The sequence below is a fragment of the Solanum lycopersicum genome, chromosome 5, assembly GCF_036512215.1.
Source record: "Solanum lycopersicum chromosome 5, SLM_r2.1".
Lineage (NCBI taxonomy): Eukaryota > Viridiplantae > Streptophyta > Magnoliopsida > Solanales > Solanaceae > Solanum > Solanum lycopersicum.
In genome coordinates, this window is record NC_090804.1 from 2,274,722 (window position 1) to 2,295,940 (window position 21,219).

General features: G+C 31.6%; 2 protein-coding genes and 1 non-coding gene across 3 annotated transcripts; 1 reads left to right on the top strand and 2 right to left on the bottom strand.

Moving 5' to 3' along the window:
* Window positions 1-5,695: 5,695 nt before the first annotated feature.
* On the bottom strand, window positions 5,696-5,767 carry TRNAM-CAU (transfer RNA methionine (anticodon CAU)). Its single transcript has one exon. It is a non-coding gene; the product is annotated as a tRNA-Met (tRNA).
* Window positions 5,768-6,385: 618 nt separating this feature from the next.
* Window positions 6,386-11,557, bottom strand: LOC101263705 (probable hexosyltransferase MUCI70). Its single transcript, XM_004238742.4, has 8 exons — window positions 11,424-11,557; window positions 11,037-11,275; window positions 10,127-10,225; window positions 8,950-9,308; window positions 8,329-8,540; window positions 7,981-8,237; window positions 7,710-7,888; window positions 6,386-7,037 (listed from the first exon to the last, which is right to left on the bottom strand). Exons 2-8 carry the CDS (start codon window positions 11,266-11,268, stop codon window positions 6,960-6,962), a joined length of 1,416 nt encoding a protein of 471 aa, XP_004238790.1. The 5' UTR covers window positions 11,269-11,275; window positions 11,424-11,557; the 3' UTR covers window positions 6,386-6,959.
* A 2,048-nt stretch (window positions 11,558-13,605) lies between these two features.
* On the top strand, window positions 13,606-21,088 carry LOC101264007 (uncharacterized). The gene is made up of 9 exons (XM_004238743.5): window positions 13,606-14,208; window positions 14,897-15,019; window positions 15,975-16,172; window positions 17,015-17,093; window positions 18,419-18,561; window positions 18,830-18,943; window positions 19,850-19,981; window positions 20,520-20,633; window positions 20,732-21,088. The coding sequence occupies exons 1-9, from the start codon at window positions 14,155-14,157 to the stop codon at window positions 20,798-20,800; spliced, it is 1,026 nt and encodes a 341-aa protein (XP_004238791.1). The 5' UTR covers window positions 13,606-14,154; the 3' UTR covers window positions 20,801-21,088.
* Window positions 21,089-21,219: the final 131 nt, after the last annotated feature.

A 21,219-nucleotide genomic window follows, 5' to 3' on the forward strand; every position in this document is an offset into this window, starting at 1 on the left:
CTTTTATACGTGTCTTTAAAGAAATTATTAGAATAATTAGAAAGATGTTTTTGACAATTTATTCTCGCCATTTATGCATTAAGATATAATTTATATTTGTCAAATATTTACGTTATTGAGATATTTAATATGTATTCTTCAAGAATAATTATTATTAAAGATAAATTAAAAAAATAATTAAAATGATTACGATAGATAATTTGAGACGTCATTAAATTATACTTTATCCGCGTTGAAATATGACTTCATAACCATGGTTGAAGATTAGTATAACGTAACAATTGAACTACCAACAACCTAACATGATTTAATATATACTTTTGACTAACTATGGTCTAAAAAAGATAATTTGATAGGTATAGTTGCATGTAATTCTCAATACTTAATTAATTATGGCCCCCCATAACTTGATTATGACTACTTATTCCATTTAAGTACATTTTTATCATCATTGACATAATCCAATTAGTGTTTGATTTGTTTTAAACTCCATACAGATTATGCTTATTAGTCATATCTGCTCCCCAAGAATTAAGATATGTTACTATAAGTGTTTCTCAATTAATGCACATTTTTAAGGAATTAATTAACCTAATTACTTTGCCAAAGTACACAATCAAATGTACATTATTTCTTAACTTAATTGTGATCATGACCAAAAAAACTAGTTGCATATGTACTTATATCAATAGTACTCCCTCCGTTTTATTTTACTTGCTCTTCTATATAATATTACATAACTACATAAAAAATTATTTACTGGTAAATAATTATTGTTGTTAGTTATGTATTTTTAGTGATAATTAGCATTTTTTTTAATGTGTTCCTAAAGCTTTTAGCGACATTAAATCTAATAACATTTAACTAATGTAAGTAAAAAATTTAGCACTTTTTATTTATGTATCTACTTATTGCCGCTAAAATTTATTTTTATTGCAATGTATCTTTATTTTACTTATAATAATAATAATAATAATATATTTCGTAAAAGGAATTGAATTTTATTACATAAAGTGGTATATTAGTTAAACTTATAGTTATAAAACGAGTCGATTGAACATCTCAGTCATTGACGGAAATTTCGCTCGCATCTGATCCATTATTAAAATTTATTCAGTAAAATATAATTTGATATTAAAAGGTAAATAATTATATTAAATTATCAAGGAATATAAAACAGACGGAACAATATTTATTGATTCTAATCATATAGAAAGTACGGTTACCATAATCCACGACAAAGTCACGTTGTGTTTCGAATTTTGACATAATTGTTCGTTTACTTTTACCTATTTACAGTAGACTTTACATACTTATTGAAAAATTAATAAATAAATTATATATTTTATCAAGATATTTATATTATATATATATAGTCTTTTTTTTAATGTATTTAAAATAGATAAATAAAAGTAAAAATTTATTTTTAATATAGTGGATAAATAAAATAGATGATAAATAATTTCTAAGCGTAAATTAATCGTAAGAGAAAATGACCAAAAAAACATATCCTTAATAAAAATAAATAGTTGGCTAAAAAGAATTTTTGAAAGAAAGGGAACTCTCATTTGAATTTAATTTGGATATGTAGTTTTTGCAATTTGTGTTTGGTGCAATTTTTGACATTTTATGTCCATCTCCAATGTCTTATAATGACATTTTTTTATAGCAAACTTTATGTGATTCGATAGAATTGTAATTAAATATAATTCAATCTCAAGAAATGAATATCGTACAAAACTATATAATAAGGAATATATCACCCTTATAATATTAATTGTGGAATATGTAATTATTTCATTAATTATTAGAAAATTAAAATCGATGAACTTTGTTTTTTGTAATACTAAAGAATGAGGAGAAGTAAAAGAGGAGGCTAGAATTTAGGAGATAGAAATAATTACTACTCATATAATATATCATACAAAAAAATTGAATCACAATTTCTTTCATCTTTAATTAGATATTTCAGATTCAATTTTTTAAAGATTATAAAAAATTATTAATTAAAGCTTTGCCTTCAAACTCTATTATACAAACTTAAATTTAATTGAATTTTAATAAAATATCAGACACGAAAACTCGAAAAATAATATATAGGTGGTTGCAAGAAATATTCACGTGAGATGCCAGCTCCTATTGCAGTGACATAATGGAGATAGATGTCTTACCATCCATTCTTGGCTTAAATCATTCAAACAAATGTTGTTTTTAAAAAGAAAAAAATCGGAGTTTATATTCGAATTTTGATTAAATTTAAGTCACGTATTACAGAATTTATTCAAAGGTGACGGTCCCATCAAAATATTGCTACTTATTTTAATTTTGAATAACAATTCTACAATTTCTTTCTTTCTTTTTTTTGAAGCTTTCATTTTTTACTTCTTCGATAATTTAAACTGACAAACTCAAGATCAAAATAATAATTTATTTCTCACTTCTTTTTTTTTTCTTTTTATAAAAAATAGTTTCTTCTTACTCAGTTTTCTTATATATTTAGATGGAGAATTCATTTGGCATATTTTATTTTGGATGATAATAATATTAGAGTGAAAATCACTTTCTCCTTGGCTTGTACTTTAATATCAAGCAATACTTTTTTTAATATATAAATTAAGGTGATGTTTCACTACTAAAAACATGTCCAAAATTGACAAATAAAATTAATCATTTTTTTAACAAACCAAGTTGGTGAAAATTCAGAAAATAGCAAAATCGATGGACAATCGATTTATTATTCGTCTTTAAAAAATCAAAAATTTGATCAACTTAATTATTTTAAAAAGTCAACCAAATTATCAATAGACACAATTGCTCCTTTAAATTTTTTTAATTAAAAAAAAAAATCAAATTCGTTTTCTTTTTTTTTTATCTCAAAAAACGCTTGAAGAGTATTATAAGTTAAAAAAGAAGAAAATCTTAAGCATTGTTTTCTTTATAAGATATTAAAAGCACATACTATATAAACATACACTTAAATCCGGTTTTAATTAGCTAGCAAGAATTCTAACTTCGATAGTTTATCCAGACAGCTTAATTTTGTCTCAACGGATAATTAAAAACTTGAACGTATTTTCATTTTGCCTCATGATCTCCTGACATTAACGTGTCACATAATTTTTAGAAGTGTCCACAAATAGTGACGGAGCCAGAAATTTCTTAAAAGATCTCCAAAAATATCAACTTGCTATGTTAAGGATGTCCAAGATATGTTATATAATCATTTTACTTGTATATATGCTATTTTTTCGATGACACTATGTGAGTCCACAAAATCATTTTATATGTCGAAAATATACTCAACTGACATAATAAAAATGAATTGCTCAGATATCTTGATACGTATATATACTTAATAGATCAAGTTTTAATGACTATCTATATATTATTATGCATTAATAGAGACATAGAAAAAGAAGGTAATTAACTTAGTTGGCAAGTTTAGGAAATTAATTTATGTTTACATGATTTTCAATATGCTTTTTTTTTTTTAATAATTAAATTGAAAGTGATATTTCCATATGGTTTTTAATTTGAAGTGTCAATTCCATCCCTTCTGGTAAAGTTGGTGGGTAGGCTGACAATTCCATGTCGGCCTCAAGCACTCAAAACTTACTTGAGTGTTTTTTGTATTTTCCCATCCATACAAAAAGTACACATATAATTGACAAAAAAAATAAATACCACTAAAATAAATATAATATAATATGTTCAATTAAAAATAAAGAGTTCAAAGTACTAGAAGAAAGGAGTTATTATTATAATTATATGAAATTATCGCGGTTATAACTTATATCTTTACTATCAATCATCTCTATCAACACAACTATCATAAACATTGTTGTTAACCTTCACACGTTCTTCAGCTCTATTATCAACGATCAAAACTCTACCATTATAACTATCGTCTTTTGTCATCACATTTATTAGAAGAACTAGCATCAATCATCGCCATCATCGATATTATATTACTAACCATCTCCACTCTATCGCTAGTGAACATGAATATTTTCTTTGTTTAAAAAAAAACCCAAATAATGATTTTATTATATTAAATTTATATGTTTTTCTAATATTTAACTACTTTGTAATTTTTTTTTATATATTTATTATGTTTAAAAATAAATTAATTATAATAACGTTCAGATATTGAAAAATAATTATAATTATCCATCGTCCAAAAGATCTATTAGAAAACTTTGTAATTAGATGTGCATTTAGATTCATATATTTTTATCTTAATACAAATAAATAAAATGTAGCAAAATAAATTTCGAAATATAAATATAAAATTTTTACGAAAATTACTAAATCCTATCCAACCCTAATCTCTCCCTAGCTCCACCTTTAATTATGGTGATTGGCTTAATTAGGTATTGCTTATTCCCTTTTTAAACATCCATTAAAGGCCATTTTGGACATAATAGTTTTTTTATAAAGTTGTTAAGTGATACACTATGCCAAAGCCAAAATTCTCCTCCAAATTAGATTATTATTTAAAAAAAAAAAAACTGTTTTTATTATTATTATTATTAAGTAAAAGAAAATCTTCCCTTACAAACTTTAATATTTGCCAATTTTGTAAAATATATCCAATTACGAACTTAACTTTCAACTTTCAAGTACATCATTTCAACTTTAAAAATATCATTTATAAATATTTCAAATATTACTCAAAATATATCCAAACACTTAGTGTTTAAATATCAATCTTAATCTTAAATAGTAATAGTAATAGATTGTGTATTGTTTGTTAGCGCCTTAAATTAAACTTTATCTTTAAGTCACTTTCATTATTACGTATTCCCAATATGATTTCGATATAAACTGGCTAATAATAATTTAATTTCTAAGTCCTGATTGATAATGATTTTATATAGACTTTTGTGTGGAAAAAAAAAAGAAAATTATTGAGATATAACCAATTGAGGCGTGATTGATAAATCACTAAATGTAATTATGATATTTTCATATGGTTAGGTTTTACTAAGGAAGAAAATCAAATCAATTAAATCGAATTTTTAAGTTTTAGGAACTTGGAATCAAACGAATTAGTTAAGTCTGATTATAACTATTCATATTTATTATTATCTCTAAATATATTCACGGTGAATATGCAAGAGGTTTAACTTTATCTTTGTCTTTCAAAATTTGCGGGGTTGAGAATTGGAGTCATACACTACCTTATAAGCCTAAGTCAAAGGCTTTCGGTGACTATTGAAGCTATCTAGAAAATAATGGTGATGAAGATTGCCGACTTTTTATGCGAGGGCGATATTATATTTACAAAAATCAGAAACATATGGCCCTATTTCAATTGTTGCTTTCAAAACAATGACACTTCATGAACAGTTAGATATAAAAATAAAAACTCTAAAAATATATGACATTTCACATTTATATACATCCAATAATTCCTCAGCCAGCTATCATCACTTGTATATACACATAACACAATAAAAGATTTTTTCATGAAAATGATGTATCAAAGAATAATTTATGACATTAAAGTCCTAAAGATTACAACAGTATGTAGATTTTACAAGTCACATACACACACATATATAGAGAGAGAGAGAGAAAAATGTATCATTAATGTAGTTTCATATGTTATAAAAATGTATATTATAATTTTTTATTTGCATTAAAAATATTTAAAACAAAAAAAAAAGTGTGGGGAATATACAAATTTTTGTATCAGAGCCAGGTTTCGATCCTGGGACCTGTGGGTTATGGGCCCACCACGCTTCCGCTGCGCCACTCTGATCATGTCATTGTTTCTTCACGGTATATTATATTACATTTTTTATAAGTTTCAAAATAATTATCGAATTTTGCATTTCAAAAGTTAATTTTATTAAATATAGATATAAAAAAACTATACATGAAGTAATTTAGATATGATGGGAAAATATATCTAAAATGGTCAAAAGTTTATACCATTTGCTTCTAAAGAAGGAGGACTATGGCAAGTAAAAAGAAATACAGGATTTTCTATCTCTTTTATGAAAAAAGAAAAAAAAATTGTCTTTTTTATTAGACATCTTCATTTTTACACATAAACGGTGATTGAATAATAATTATAATTAGCAAAAAGAAAATACTACAAAAATTTAGAAAACATTTTATCTAAATGAGGAAAGAGAATTGTATTTTCTTAAAATAATTTTCACTATCCTTCACATTAGTATTCTTGAACACGCAGCAAAAAGTTACTTTGTATACTTAGCAAAATGTTTCATGAGTTGTTCTCGATAGACGCTCAACTAAAAAAATTGAAATCAAAGCATTATTAGAGAAAATAACGACAACAAAATGGATGAAAAACGCAAAAAAAAGTAAAAAAAATAGAAGAAAAGTTGCTAAGTTAAAACAACTGAGCATGTGAGACTGTAAATAGTACTGTATTGTCAATGCTAAAAGCAATGCCTACAACACTCTTTGCAGAACTATGCCTCAATCCCAAACAAGTTGGGATCGGCTATATGAAAAGTAATAAAAGTTCTCTATGTTGTAGAAATGACTAACTTCATCAATGTTAGCTGGAAATGAGAAGATACTATATTCAATGTACAGAACGCGATACAGGATCTAGATTGTACAAGTATATCAGATGAGGTGGACCTCACTCCTCGCATATAAACCCACAAAAAGTCTCAGTAAAACATCCAACAGTTATGATAATTCAAGCAGCAGTAGCTCTTCACGAGCATCCTACTCCGCGTTTCAATCATATGAAGACGGGTGGCTCAAAGGCAGATGAGTTAGCCCCATACTCTTGGCCCAAAATGATAAACCAAAGATATTCAACAAAAGTTCTATCACCTACTTAGTAGAGCTTAAAATAGTTCTGTGCCCCAAAATGTATAATCTCTAGTCGCCAATGGTTCATCTTCAAATGGAAAGTTAGTTCCAATGGGTCTAGCAAGAGGTCCAGTTTACTTAGTCAAGTCAGGATATCAACTAATTTTTGGAGGTGGTGGAACATATGGCTCTCTGTGATGAAATAACTTGACCAGCGACCTACGCTCGCAGTCCTGCAGAAGCATACATTCAAACATATGACGAAGTTCCAGAGACTTTCTTTAACACAAGTAAAGGACACCAAGATTTGGGTGCAATTTTGTTACAATATAAGAACTTCACAACTCAGCAGAACGATGGAGCAATTAGTGGAACACTAATGTTCAAGCAAACAAAAAACTCAGTGGGTGTTTTCTTGTTACAAGCAAACAAAACATCTCAGTTGAATGTTCCTTCAGACCTCAGGGACATCCAATAAAATTGGAGAGAAGAGATATGCACAGCCCTGTGCAAGGATGACATGCACAAACCGAGAGTTGGTATGCACATACAATATTCCAACAAAATAATGACACTGAGAGCATTGTGTTACATGTTCAGTTCTCAGGTTAGATGGAAGATAAAGCAGCACAAGTGACTACAAGTTGTCCGACCTAAATAACATGTCAACCATTACTTTTGAAAAAAAGGCGTTAACGTTTCAAAATGATAACACTATCGCAAAGCCAAATTACAAATAGCTTCTCTTAGTTAGCAGATATATTGAAGCAGGATATAATGCGAAACATATCTAGCAAGACAGTTAGTTTTCAAGAGCAAGCAGATGATTCAACAGTAACCATATGTATGTCACTTCCGCAAGAACTGAAAATAAAAAGAATTAAAGTGACCTGAAGATACCTTACCTTAAACATATTTAAATGGAATGGTTTGTCTGGATTCATTCTTTTCAGTTTTAGGAATGTAAATCCGAAGCTTAGCTGGTCACGTGAAGTAAATCGATCAACTTCGTTGAACCAGAGGCAAGAGAACAAATTTGACATGGGTGTATGTGCTCTAACAATAAAAGAACCTTCAGGAACATCTGCAATACACAAAAAAGCCATAATTAGTTCAACAAACTGCATATGAAGACAACGAGAACAGGATAAATAGTAAGCACTAAGTGGCACATACAGCTTGGCAGAGGAGTGTTTGGATCTGAAGGATCAAATTTGGTAAGACCGTCAGATTGGTAAAATGAGAACTGTTCATCAATAGCAGTGTGATTGTACTTATTTAGACGCTTATTTTGGAGTACTTCATCCCAAACACAATGCCGAGTATAATGATTTGAGATGGCATACTCAGAGCCAGTTTGCCACAAGAAATGATCAATTATCAACATTGGATCGGTTGCGAGCCGCAGTTTGCTATCAAGCCAAATAGAGTACCTAAAAGTTGCCACAATAGGAGAACAAATTCATCTTCAATTGGAGCAAGATACATTAAGAATAAAATCCAGATAGGGATATGGATAATCACCTCGAAGAAGGAAAGAGGCGATGTGACAAAAACTTTGGTACTTTCCCTGTTTTACGCATATCTGTGTATGGTAAGTTCTTGACGACAACTAATTTCCACAAACCAACAAATCCACCATCATCAGGTGCATTTCCTTCTTTTGAGAGTGTCGAAAGAGTTTCCTCATCAACAAACATAACAAAACATACATTCTTCTTTGAGTACTCACTCATCTGAAAAGGCAAGGATCAATCCAAAGTAAGCACATGTTGCTATATCCTAACCTGCTCTTCGGCTTTCCAAAGATACCATCTGACAAATCTGTAGAATATTGCTAAATTGAGTCACTTATTATTATAGAAAACTGTTGTATCCGGGTTATATGTTTTAGAAAGTCTTTCATCTTCACAGAGCTATTAAACATTTCTGATTTACAAGTGTTTTTATGCAAATGCCATTTCTGAGAATAGAGAGAGCAAACTCAGTTGAATACTGCAAGGTCATTAGAATGAGAATGAAGAGAATTTCCAGCCCTTCCTGGTGTTTTAGAACTTCAGAAAGGATATAGTAAAACAAACTCAAAAGTACTTCATAACATGAGAGAAGAGTAAATATAAAGAAAAAAGTAGGCCATATCATTACCAATCTGCTTGTAGGCCTTCTTAAAAAATCAGAGCTTCCAAATATACATGACGATACGACCACTCTGCACACACTCATGTATTTTCTATCCTCCTCTTTCAAATCAAATCCAGTACTTGGGAACCCTTCAGCTGCCCTCACAAAACCACAATGAACTGTTTGATTTACAGCAAAAAATGATTGTTCTCTTTCTTCAAGGGTCTGATGTCCACCAAATCTGGGTTCATGAGCATTAATATGGGAAGCTTTCTTTTCAGTTTCCATATATCCCAAGGAAAAATGGGTGAAATTTAAGAAGTCCTTTGGTTCACTAAGCAAATCGACGGAATCCTTAAATGCTACATCACAGGGGAAAAAACCTGAAAATCAAATAGAAACAAAATGAAGATTTGCAGATTTTCAATATTTTCTGCTTACTTTGGAAATAGTCCCTTTAACCTCCTAGCTTGTATACAACATTTTATCAAGAGATATCAACAAAGGGATAGACTTTAATTAACTGATCTCTAGAATGTTATGATAATTCAGCATAGACAAATGATAACATATACTTTGCGCCATGGACAATAGCATGGTCAATTACCAACTCTTTGTGGCACTTTTTGGATATAGAAAAAAAGTGAAGACGATAGAATACAACATGAAACTTTGATGTATGAGGCACGCCATAATGCATATCTGCACGCTATATTAATTAGATTGAACACATTGTAAAGCATGTTTGAACTTCAGTTGCCACCAATCTCAATAAGATAAAAAGTTTTGAACTTTAACCACAAAATTCTTTGATAAAATACATGACAGATGATTAAGTAGTCTTGTTTAGCAGGCCACATGTGCTACAAAAATGAAGCTTATCGAAAGAATACTTGTCTTCATTATCAACCTAATTGTATTTTTCATGGAACCTTTTCTAAAAGAAACTTTTGTTTCTTTAATATATTCTTTTGAGGATAACAAAACTCATGTTTCTTTAAAATCGTGTGCTATCACTATAATGCAATTTTGATTTACTACTCGCCAGTTTTCTCCAAACGAGGCCATTTCGCTGCAGTAGATGGAAAAGGAAGATTATTCATACTATAATCAACCTAAATAAGCTTTCTCAACCTTATTGTTTCCTGCTTGTGTAAACTCAGATAAAAGTATACACAAGGATAGTAAAAGCAAGACTTACGCTGCTTACGGGGTTTCTTTGTTGGTCGGTCAGGGACATCATGCGCAATAATATCCTTTCGCATTTCTCTCCAAGGCAACATGTTGGGTTCCAATTTACCTGCAAAGAACAATGGGAAAACATGTAACATCTAAACTTAGAAAAAAGTTACCAATTTTTGATGAACTCAAAATATGAGAAGCTCGTATGACTAAAATAGATTTGTTATCCTTCAACAAGTAGTGGTTACGATAATAAAGCAGCCAAAGAGACACCGACTGCCCATAAGATACTCGCAGCAGTATGCTCATCTATAAGTATATAACTCCCAGAAAGAGTAGCAATTGCTTGCAGATACCACTTACTACTTACTAACATTTAAAATCATAAATGAAAGAATTATAACATCTAACGCGCTAGAGGATACAGCACAGACAAGTTTAAAGCTTTACAGCTCAAGTTTGATCAAGAAAAAAAGGCGCCCAAGATGGAAAGCATGCGACTTCTACTCCTTCCTATCTAGAGTCATATCCTCGGTAATATGAAGCTGCGTCGTGTCGGATTCTCAAAAAGCGCATAACTTTTGGATGATGCAACAGTCAACACACCCAATGATCTTTTTGAAGAGTCCGAGCAACATAGATTTTCAGTATACTTCTTGCCTCCAAAAGCTTTTTCCCCCCAATATAACTACAACAACAACATACTCAATGTAATTCCATACGGGGTCTAGGGAGAGCATACTTGTACCAAAACCTAACTCCATATCTTAGGAACTAACTCAGCTTAAGGAAAAGCATATCAAAACATATCCCACATTTGCCCTAACATTACTAAAATTTATTACTTACCTCATTTAAAAAAGACAAAATGCAAGAACCATCAGTTTAATAATGATACTAATGAAATTGAAACTAGTTTTGTTTCTCACCATGGAAGTGCATTCCTAAGCCAAAAGCCGCCAATGAAATCAAGCACAGCACAGCAAGTACAAATACACAAAACAGCAATCCCCTATTTGTAAAAAGACTGAACTTTCCTCCTCTCCCACAGCTTCTAAAACAGTTCTTGAATTTATCCAAAAACTTGTAAACAAACCCCAGTATGCCTCTTCTCACTCTCACTTGGAAGAGTTCAGCATTGTTCTTATACAGAGCCATCATAACATCCCTACAAAACCCTTAAACATCAAACTCCTCATCTGCCCAAATCAAAATTGGAGTACAAAAAATCTTTAAAAAAACCAAAAACTACACAGAATCATTCATCGTAGACAACAAATACATCGTAGAAATGCATATATTAAACGAAAAATTACCAATTTTCATAAAAGAAATCTGCATCTGCATTTGTATATTGATTTTGTGTTTCAGATCCCTTTTTCACCTGAGCTGTTCTTACTTTCACCACTGTTTGCTATTGTCTAAATTTAGTTTATAGTGTCTTAAATAGAGATATATTAAACATAAATATCCATTTTTACTTATTTAATTCGAAAAATTATTTTTTATTTTATTTATTCAATATACTAAAAATACGCTTTTTTACTTGCTATTTATGATAGAGTGCGAAAAAAATATTTTTATATTCACAATTAATTGTTTATTCTCTAAATTTTTCAAGACATAAACCAAACATTAATATAGATAATTAGATATTATGGTAAAGCTCGTGAAATTATGTCTATATGAAAGTTTGTAATGAAAAATATTTTTTTTACGAAGCTCAAACTAAATTCAGATTGTGCACCGTAGGGCTCATTCAGCTCATTTGGGGTGGTGTTTTCAACAGGATTTTCTCCATACTTAGGGCTCGAACCTGAGACTTCTGATTAAGGGTGAAACACTCTCACATGTGCATCACAACTCATGTTACCTTAGAATATTTCAACATCTTATTTATAAATTAAGGTTTACTCATTTGGTAAGATAGTATAAGATTTGAATTTTTTTACTCATTTTCGAAACTTGTGATTTATACAAAATCACATATACATATCTACTACTAATATATAAGTCGTGATAACCACACAACTCACAATTAACATGTCTATATCCATTATTTGATTTTCATAATTAGGAGTCGTTTGGTGTGAGGAATAAGAATATATAGTCCTAAAATAATTTAAAAAAATAGCCCTGGGATAAAAGTTTGTTGTCTTGTTTAGGAGAACTTATCCCACTATTTATACCATAGTGATGAGATAAATTATCTCAATATAACAAACCTAATCAATAATGAAATAACTAATTCCCAACCAAACAACCCCTTATATATAATAGATTAATATTTTTGGCCTTGGTATTCTATATTATTACTCCACTTGTCCTGTACAATTTTGTAAATTAAGTCATATTTTGCTGCATTTTTAGGATCCTTGAAGTGCTACAAGTCTACAACTGATAGTACTCATTCAATTTATATTTTTCCCTTAATACTATATTTTATTACTTTAGTTGTCTTGTAATTTTTCGATAAATAAAAACTCATTTTTATGCCTTTTAAAGGAATAAGGAGATATGTGATTTATTAATGGAGTATCTTAGGATATTTCGACATCTTATTTATAAACTATGGTTTATACATTTAGTAAGATAATATAAGATTTGAACTATTTTACTCATTTTCAAAACTTATAAATTTTCAATAAATTACACAAAACCATTCATTGTGATTTGTAAATAGCACATATATATATCTACTATGAATATATAAGTCGTGATAATCACAACTCGCAATTAACATGTCTACATCAGTTGTGTGGTTTTCACACTTAGGAGTCGTTTGGTGTGAGGGATAAGAGTATATAGTTCTAAAATAAAAAAAATAGTCCTGGGATAAAGTTTGTTGTCTTGTTTGGTTGACACGTTTGGGATAACTTATTCCACCATTTATACTATAGTGATGGAATAAGTTATCCCAAAATAACTAATCTTAGAATTCTTATTAATGAAATAATTAGTTTCTAATTAAACGAACCTTCACATAATAGATTAATATTTTTAGCCTTGTATTTCTCTTTATATTATTACTTCATTGTACACATTTATAAATAAAGCCATATTTTGCTGCATTTTTAGGATTTTTTAAAGTGCTAGAACTGATATTACTCTTTCAATTAATATTTTGCCCTTAATAGTGTATAAGAAATTTGGGCTTGCTTATGTTTACTTTTAATTGTATATTCATACTTTGCATGCCTTAAGAAACAATGATATATTTTCTTATAGTCATTATACTAACTAATGTATGATCTCATATTTAGAACTCTCTCTTGGGAATATTCTGTGTGACAAGTCTCACTTTTAAGTCGGTTTGTCCAACGTACAAGTGAATGTGCACCCCAAATATTTCATTTTGATCCTACTCAATTTGAACCCTTGGACTTTAGAGTTTTGTCTCTGAACCTCTTACCTTTTATTAATTCTATCCACGTCTTATCTCTTAGTACTATGTCATTCGTAAATAATATACAGATAGAACCTCAATCTGAATAGACAACATCAAATCATCTATCACCAATACAAATGATCTTTGATGTAGCCCATCCCAACAAGTAAGTGCTCTAAGTCTCCTCTCACCTTTTTAATTCGAGTCTCGAGTCCATCATACATATTCCTTTATCGCTTAAATAAACCATCGAAATATGTTTAGCCTTCAACCACCTCCGGAGGAACGTTGTCATGGAACCTCAAGATCAATAAATACCATGTGCAAGTTCCTCCTTTTCCCCTTATATTTCTCCACCGATCTCCGCACAAGATGGATATTGCTACTGTAGTTGAACGCTCCGACATGAATTATCTTTCCCTGCTCATCCTACTAATAACACGTCTAACCTCCTCAACTTTAAAACACCTACAACATCCAAAATTCATAAAAACTTTCAGAATACATCAATTCATACAACACAATACCACTGTTCCTTTTTTTCTATTTGACCAAAACGACGTCGTGTCCTTGTAACCTGAATGTAAAAAAACAGAGCTAAACCATCAGTAGAGCAGCGAAGAACTGCCGCCAAGTGAAGAAGGAAGCCATTAAATCAAATGGCGACGGAGCTAGAAGAATTGATTGGGTTTCTATCATCCCCTTCTCCTCCAGTGAGTATCAAAGCTTATACCTTTGAATCCTTTTATATGTTATTGAGTACAATTTGTTTGATTTTTTTGCCCCTTTTAGCTTGTCTTCAATTTGGTTGATTGATGTAAAAGGAAGTATCTTTGCTTAAAAATTAAATTAGTACCGATTGGGACGAACCCTTTTCGTTTTACAGTTATTTGATTCGAATTTTTTAGTCAATTACTAATCATTCGAGTTTTATCTTTTAGGTGAACTTTTAATATGTATGTATAAAAAATGGTTTAGCTGAAAATGCGGTGTATTTTGGAATAAAGGAAGAATCTTTCTGGATGAAGTTTAAATTAGGATGTAGAACTAACTTGGGGTTGAATCTTTTTCGTTGAAGATGATTTGTTTTTAAATTATCTGGTATTATTGAGCTTCTTGGCATATGTTTGAGGTATGGTTTTGTTAAAAAAAGTAAGAATCTTATGTTAGATTCCTAATTTGGAACTGGATTGTGGTTAACTTTTTGGGCTTTATTTGTCCAGTGTGCATGTTGAACAATGCTATAGGTGAAAAAAGCAGTGTGTTTCGCCACAAAAAAAAAAAAAAGAAATGTTAGAATTTTTCAATGCAACCTTTTTCACGTGATAGCTGATTGCTTTGAATTCAGTACTTGTATTGAGTAATTTGGTGTATGTATGTTTGAATGAACAATGGTTTTAGGTGAAAAAAATAGCGGTTGATATTGTTCGTGATTATACTGGTTCTGAGGATGGCTTGGAATCTCTTGGCAAGTATTCTAACGTCGTGCTTCCTTCTCTGTCTCGCCTTCTTGGTGAAAAAAAGGTACCAGTATCTTCTAAGATGTGTGATTACACCAATAAAGTTCATGTTATGGATGCTTTTTTGTTAAAACAAATTAACCCTTTTCTTCAGAGTTATAAGTAGCATTTCAACTTTTGGAAATCCCCCCACAACAGAAAATTCATAAATAAATATATTTTTTTTACTGTTACAATGACTGGATGTTTGCAATATTTTCTGTAACATTTAAAGAATCTTACCACGGTCAAAATAGATCAGATATTTGGAAGGAGGGATTAGTTCTTATCTGTGTAAACTTGAACTGGTGTTGTTCATATTGATAGTTGTGTACACTATGCCTAACCATCCATATACTAACATGGTGATAGAGCAATGATTTAGAAACTTCTATTTTCCCCTTTTTTTGAAGGAAAAAAAAAGACTTTTGAAAACACCAAAGTTCACTGTGCAAACACTAACTCACTGCTATAGAAATGATGTTTTAAATATGACTTTTGAAAGATAAGAAACAAGCATTACGTTATAGTACCGAAGTTCACTATGCAAAGTTAAACTCAATTTTTGCAAACACTTTATTACAATTTTTTTTAGAAAGACTATACCAAAAAATTAAACTGTGCACAAAACCTTTTTTTTTAAAAAATCATTCCTAACATAACGTTATGAGCTAGAACAAGACAAAGCTGAATGAGATCTCTTGAAAATATGAACCTTTCTGAATTGATGGATACACATATGGCATCACTTTCTTTCTTGTGAAGCCCTTGTTTTCGTTGCATACTATTTGTCCGAAAATTTGACAAATTTATTGTTGATTAATTCATACCATGACCATGGTTTGTCTTCCTGAGATCTTTTATCAAACTCAATTTATTGACATGTATGTAATATTTTTCGTGTATTGATACTTATACTATGCAGTAGCCTCCAGAAAGCCTTTTTAAATTCTTTTTTTTTTATCAACAATACCATTCAGGTGGTTTCTGAACCTGCGGCTCAAGCACTGGTAAATCTGTCACAAAAGCCAGAGTTGGCAGGTAAGATGGTTGAGATGCATATGGTTAGGACATCGATGGAAACCCTGTACAAGCAAGATTGTGAAATCACAAGTCTGCTGATTATGCTCCTTGTTAATCTTACTCAGCTGGATGCTGGTATTGATTCTTTGCTTCAGGTTAATCTCATCCTTTTTTTTTCGCACCAACGCTTTAAATGCCTCTTTATTTTTTTATTTTTTATGAATTAAGGTCTTTCTTTAAAAAGGTACAAGTAGATGCAAAACTACAAAAGAAATGAAGTGCAAGATTATTAGCCCCTTTGGCCTTTACAATGTGTCAAACTAAAACTAGGGGCCCAACAAAGTGTGTCCGAACAATGTTCTAGTTAACTTAGTCCAACAAAAAAGATTAAGCAAACATCTGGCTTTGAGAGTATTGAGGTTCCACCAAACATCTTCGATCCCTTTCCCTCCACAACACCAAAACATAATTGCAGGGATCATCACCACATCTTCCTGATGGTCTTATCGACTCTCCTTAAGTTCTTCTTTACGGCAAGTTTAACTTTGAAGCTTCTAATATGTGTCATTATTCTTGTTTATATACTGTCATATAAGTTAAGAAATTGTGTTTTGTATCTTTTCTAATTGATCAATAACGGAGGAAAGTTTCCACACTTAATCTTCCCATTTGTAAATAGAATGGGACAACTTCGCAATTATTAGGTTTTGATTCTGCATTTCCCTCTTCTGTGGTCATTGAATGGCTGAAGAAAGAAATTAAAAAATGCCTGTACAGAAATTGAAGAAAATTTTGATGACTGAGACACTAGAGGAACAAGAAGAGTTCTATAGATATCTTAAAACACTTCTTACACTTTCTACCTGCTGTTAGGTTGTGGTCATTTGGTTCTCCACAATTAAAATGGCTAAGTTGAATACCGGTTTCTTTTACACCGTCATTAAAAAAATATTGGTTTCTTATGCTTATTATGCTGATTGCTTTCCGTGATTGGCAGTCTGCAGATGAGAAGATGCATGGTTTATATGTCATGAAACTTGTGAGATCATTTTGTTCGTCCTCCTGTGAGGGAAAAGGTATGTTCAATTATCGTTCTTTTTCCCTTTTATCCAGTTTGATTGTTTTGTGTGTTTAAGTGCTTTGATACTGTAGTTCCTGTCACTGTTATCAAGCACAAAAAAGCTCTAAGGTCCATTGGATCTTTAAGCGCAAATAAAGTGTGATTGAAAAAATGCACAAAGTGAGAAAAAAATACAAATATATATGTTAGTCTAAGACTAATAATTATAAGCATGAATAACAAATATATGAACAAGGAAATTCAACTTTTTTATGATAAAGTGAAATATCAATGTTTAGTGTCGTCTCTTTAGAAGAGGCTCATTGGCAAGGAAAAGTTTGTCCTAGAACCTTGATGACGTCACTGAAGCGCACATTAAGCTAGGTGAAGCGCTCAACACGTTTTGAGCCTCACTTCAGGGCTTAAGCGTGCCTTTGACTTGACAACTGGTCCATAGAACTAAGAGCGAAAATGAAACGACTACAGCTGAACTCAGATACGCCCCTGCTTAGCTTGTACAGAAAGTGAGAACCTGGAGGGTGCTTGTTTCGTGATCATTCATCCAAATTGGTTACTTGAACTAAATTGATTGCCTAGCTAGAGAACTCGACGTAAATTCACCTTAGTCAGCTCAAGATGGATAACAAATCTTAGTCAATCATTTGTTTTCTGAGAATGGTAAAATATCTAAGTCAACAAATCAGTGTTGTAAATTTTCATGGATTTCTTATCTACTTAAAGGATTGACTCAAAAACCTTGAAACCTGGAGCACAAGTTCTATCCGTAATTGGTCCACTGAGCATTAAATTTGTCCAGATGTGTGTCATGTGATTTTCTGTGTTTTATGAGAAAGGTGAATCCTCTATTGAGAAGCAAGAGACTTAGCAAACATTATGGGGAAGAAGAATCTTTTATGATTGAAGTACTTACTTCACTAAATTTTGGGTGCTATAAGACTCGGTTAGAAAATATTCGGCTGTGGATGAGCAATTATGTGTAAAGTCTGTCTGTTTTACGATAATACTAGTTGGATTCTGTCCTGGGTTTCAATCATGATAGAGCTTTTTCTCAGCATTTACTTGCTTAGGGGAAGTTAAAAGTGTAGCAAAATATATTATTTCAAGATTCTAGTACATGAAAAGTATCTTTTGGCATGTGATGTGTTGAAATGTCTGATCCTCTCATCGGAGAACTTACGTTGTTAGTGAAGACGTCCTAACTTGAATATATCTCCAAGATGATGCATGTTTAACTCAAACAAGAAATTATTGCCTTAACTTTCCGTATTATCTATTATCTTTGTCGTTATTACCACATATTTCCTTTTTCCTTGTGATCAGTTGATCCCTTTGAACATGTGGCTTCTGTACTTGTCAACATTTCTAAGAAGGAACATGGGAGAAAGCTTCTGCTTGATCAAAAACGATGCCTACTAAAGCAAATAGTCCGTAATGATTCTAAGAGCTTGTTACGAAAGAGAGGGGTATGTGGTAGGATATTTTCAGTTCAAGATGGCTATTTTCATGAATATATGGACTTCTGCTTTAAAGTTAATTATTTGAATTCAAAATGAAAAAAGGGAAATGTTTCAAATTCTGTCATCAAGCACCAATATATGTATTTAGTGCCTTCTAGAATGAGCAATTTGGCTTGATCCAGCTTTTTTATAGTATTGTTTAAAAGCTTTATTTTACAATCATGTAATAAGCAAAAGTTTAGCAGGAAAACTTGTGCACTGATTTTGGATACAGGTCGCAGGAACCATCCGCAACTGCTGCTTCGAAGCTGAGAATCAGCTGCAAAATTTGCTTCTGATTTCTGAATTCTTATGGCCAGCTCTGCTCCTGCCTGTTGCTGGAAATAAGGTGACTTTCACCTATTTAAGTTAGATGTCAATAATAATTCATTTATTTCTACAGTACACTTCAAATCTATCTGTAATTAGGACTTGAAAGAATGGATGTGTCTTTGCCTTTTACTGTCACATCACATTTCTTTGTTTCTGTTTCTTAGAACTTGTTAGAGACCTGTAAAGCTATTTTTTCCATCATCTCAAAGTCAGTATTATTATGCTCGATGGAGATCTATTATTTAATTGTTCTTCCTCTCTGATTGAAATACCTCAAGCAAGTGACGGAATAGATAAGTTCAACCAGATAATGTGAAATCCGAAAACTAAGAAATGTTGTTTGTGATCGAGAATTCACTCTGACCATCAGGTAAATGGTTCTTATTTTAATGGAATAGGAAAGCTCCCATCTTTGGTTAAGGACTGTCTACAAAGATTTCTTTCTACAAGTATACCGAGAGTTACTATGTGTATTCTTGATATCAGTGTGTCATTACTTAATGTACACAAAAGGGAATGGTTTGCTGACTGAGTGTGCTAAGCCTTAATCTGGTAACCTGAAGGCCTTAGAAGATCCATTTCAATAGAAAAACAAAGTTAGTGAGGAGCAAAGAGAATAAATTTCAAATGGGAATAAAGGTGCAGATGGCGCTGAGAATCATTTTTATTTGGTTCGCTGCTTGGTTAAAGGCTAAAAATGCTTAATTTAGATTTTCTATTAAGTTTCAAATATCTTCCATAACGGAACATTTCTTCTTTCTACCTTTTTGGAACTCTATATTATTTACTTTCTTGCTTTGTCTCCTTCCTAGTCATCTGTAGCTCGCTGTTACAAATATGTCAACTTTAATTTTCTTGTCTCAGTTCTTTATATTCCTTTCCATTTGAATTGAGTATTTTCTTCTGGGCCAACTTCTGACAGGTCTATAGTGAGGAAGACACTCGGAAAATGCCACTAGAGCTTGCAAGTGCACTCTCAATCGAACGAGAACCCGTTACTGATCCTGAAATTCGTGTACAGGCGCTAGAGGCTATTTATTTGCTCATATTACAGGTATAGTCTGAACTTATTCTCTGTATGTGCTTCATTTGCTTATCTTAATCCTTACAGCTGTGATAATAAGCAGCACATCTTATAGCTTTTCAAGATCGGAGTCTATATCCAGCCACCTGAAATAGTAGCTCCTCTTCTTCTACATAGTTGATTATCTCAAAAGTGTTTTACTTTTAGATGTGTGGATAGAAGGAACTAGGCAGCTATCGTTCTGTGTAATGGAACCATTTAATCAAGCCATTCATCACTTTTTGGAACTTAAACTATAACCACACGCACAAAAAAAGTTTTTGACCAATTGTAGAGGATGGTTGTCCAAGAACAGCACTCTTTGTTTTTGGTCCATACAAGTTTATAAAGGAAATCTTGTGTGTATGAATTGATCATTTCTTCTACTCTGTCAGATCGCCAAATCATTGTACCATTAGTAGTTCACGAATCCCTTCTACTTGCTAGTTGCTGCGTTTGTCCTATCAAACAACAGATTTTATTGTCCGGGGAAGCTTTCCTCTGTATGATATGCTCGAATTGATTGTAGGAAGCTGGCAGAAGAGCATTTTGGTCAGTGAATGGTCCCCGGATATTGCAAGTGGGCTATGCAGACGAGGATGATCCTAAAGCAATGGAAGCATATGAGCGAGCTGGCTCCTTGGTATTTCCAAACTGCAGCCTATCATCCGTCAAGTCTCTTCTGTCATATGAAATATATCTTTTCACTGTCCTAACCTGAATTCTTCTGAATGTTAACAGCTGATTCAAGAGAGCGGCCTCGATGAAGAATTAACAGATACGTCTTCGTTAGCAGAGACATCTTCGTAGACATCCTACTTTCTTGCTGGTTTTGATTCTACAATAGCAACGAGTTCCAACAATCAATTAGACAATCTGCAGGTTGCTTAAGAGTAGTCAAGCTCTATAGAAGTGGAAGGTCCAAAGTGTACTTTGAATTATTATATTTTTTGGGTTTCTTGTCGCCGGGTTAGTTATGATCCTCTTAAAGGTTGTTATATCAAGGACTCGGGTGATGTATTCCCAGAGGTTATTGTTATTACTGGATAATTTAAGGCCCGCGATACGGGTCCAATATAATTTTACATTTTACATAAATTCACAACTTAAAATATTATAATCTTTCTCTCGGATACATCCCTATTCCCTCTCGGATACATATCCATCCCCTCTTCAATACATCCCTCCCCCGAAATAATGTGTATTGGACAACCAAGAGCATATGTATT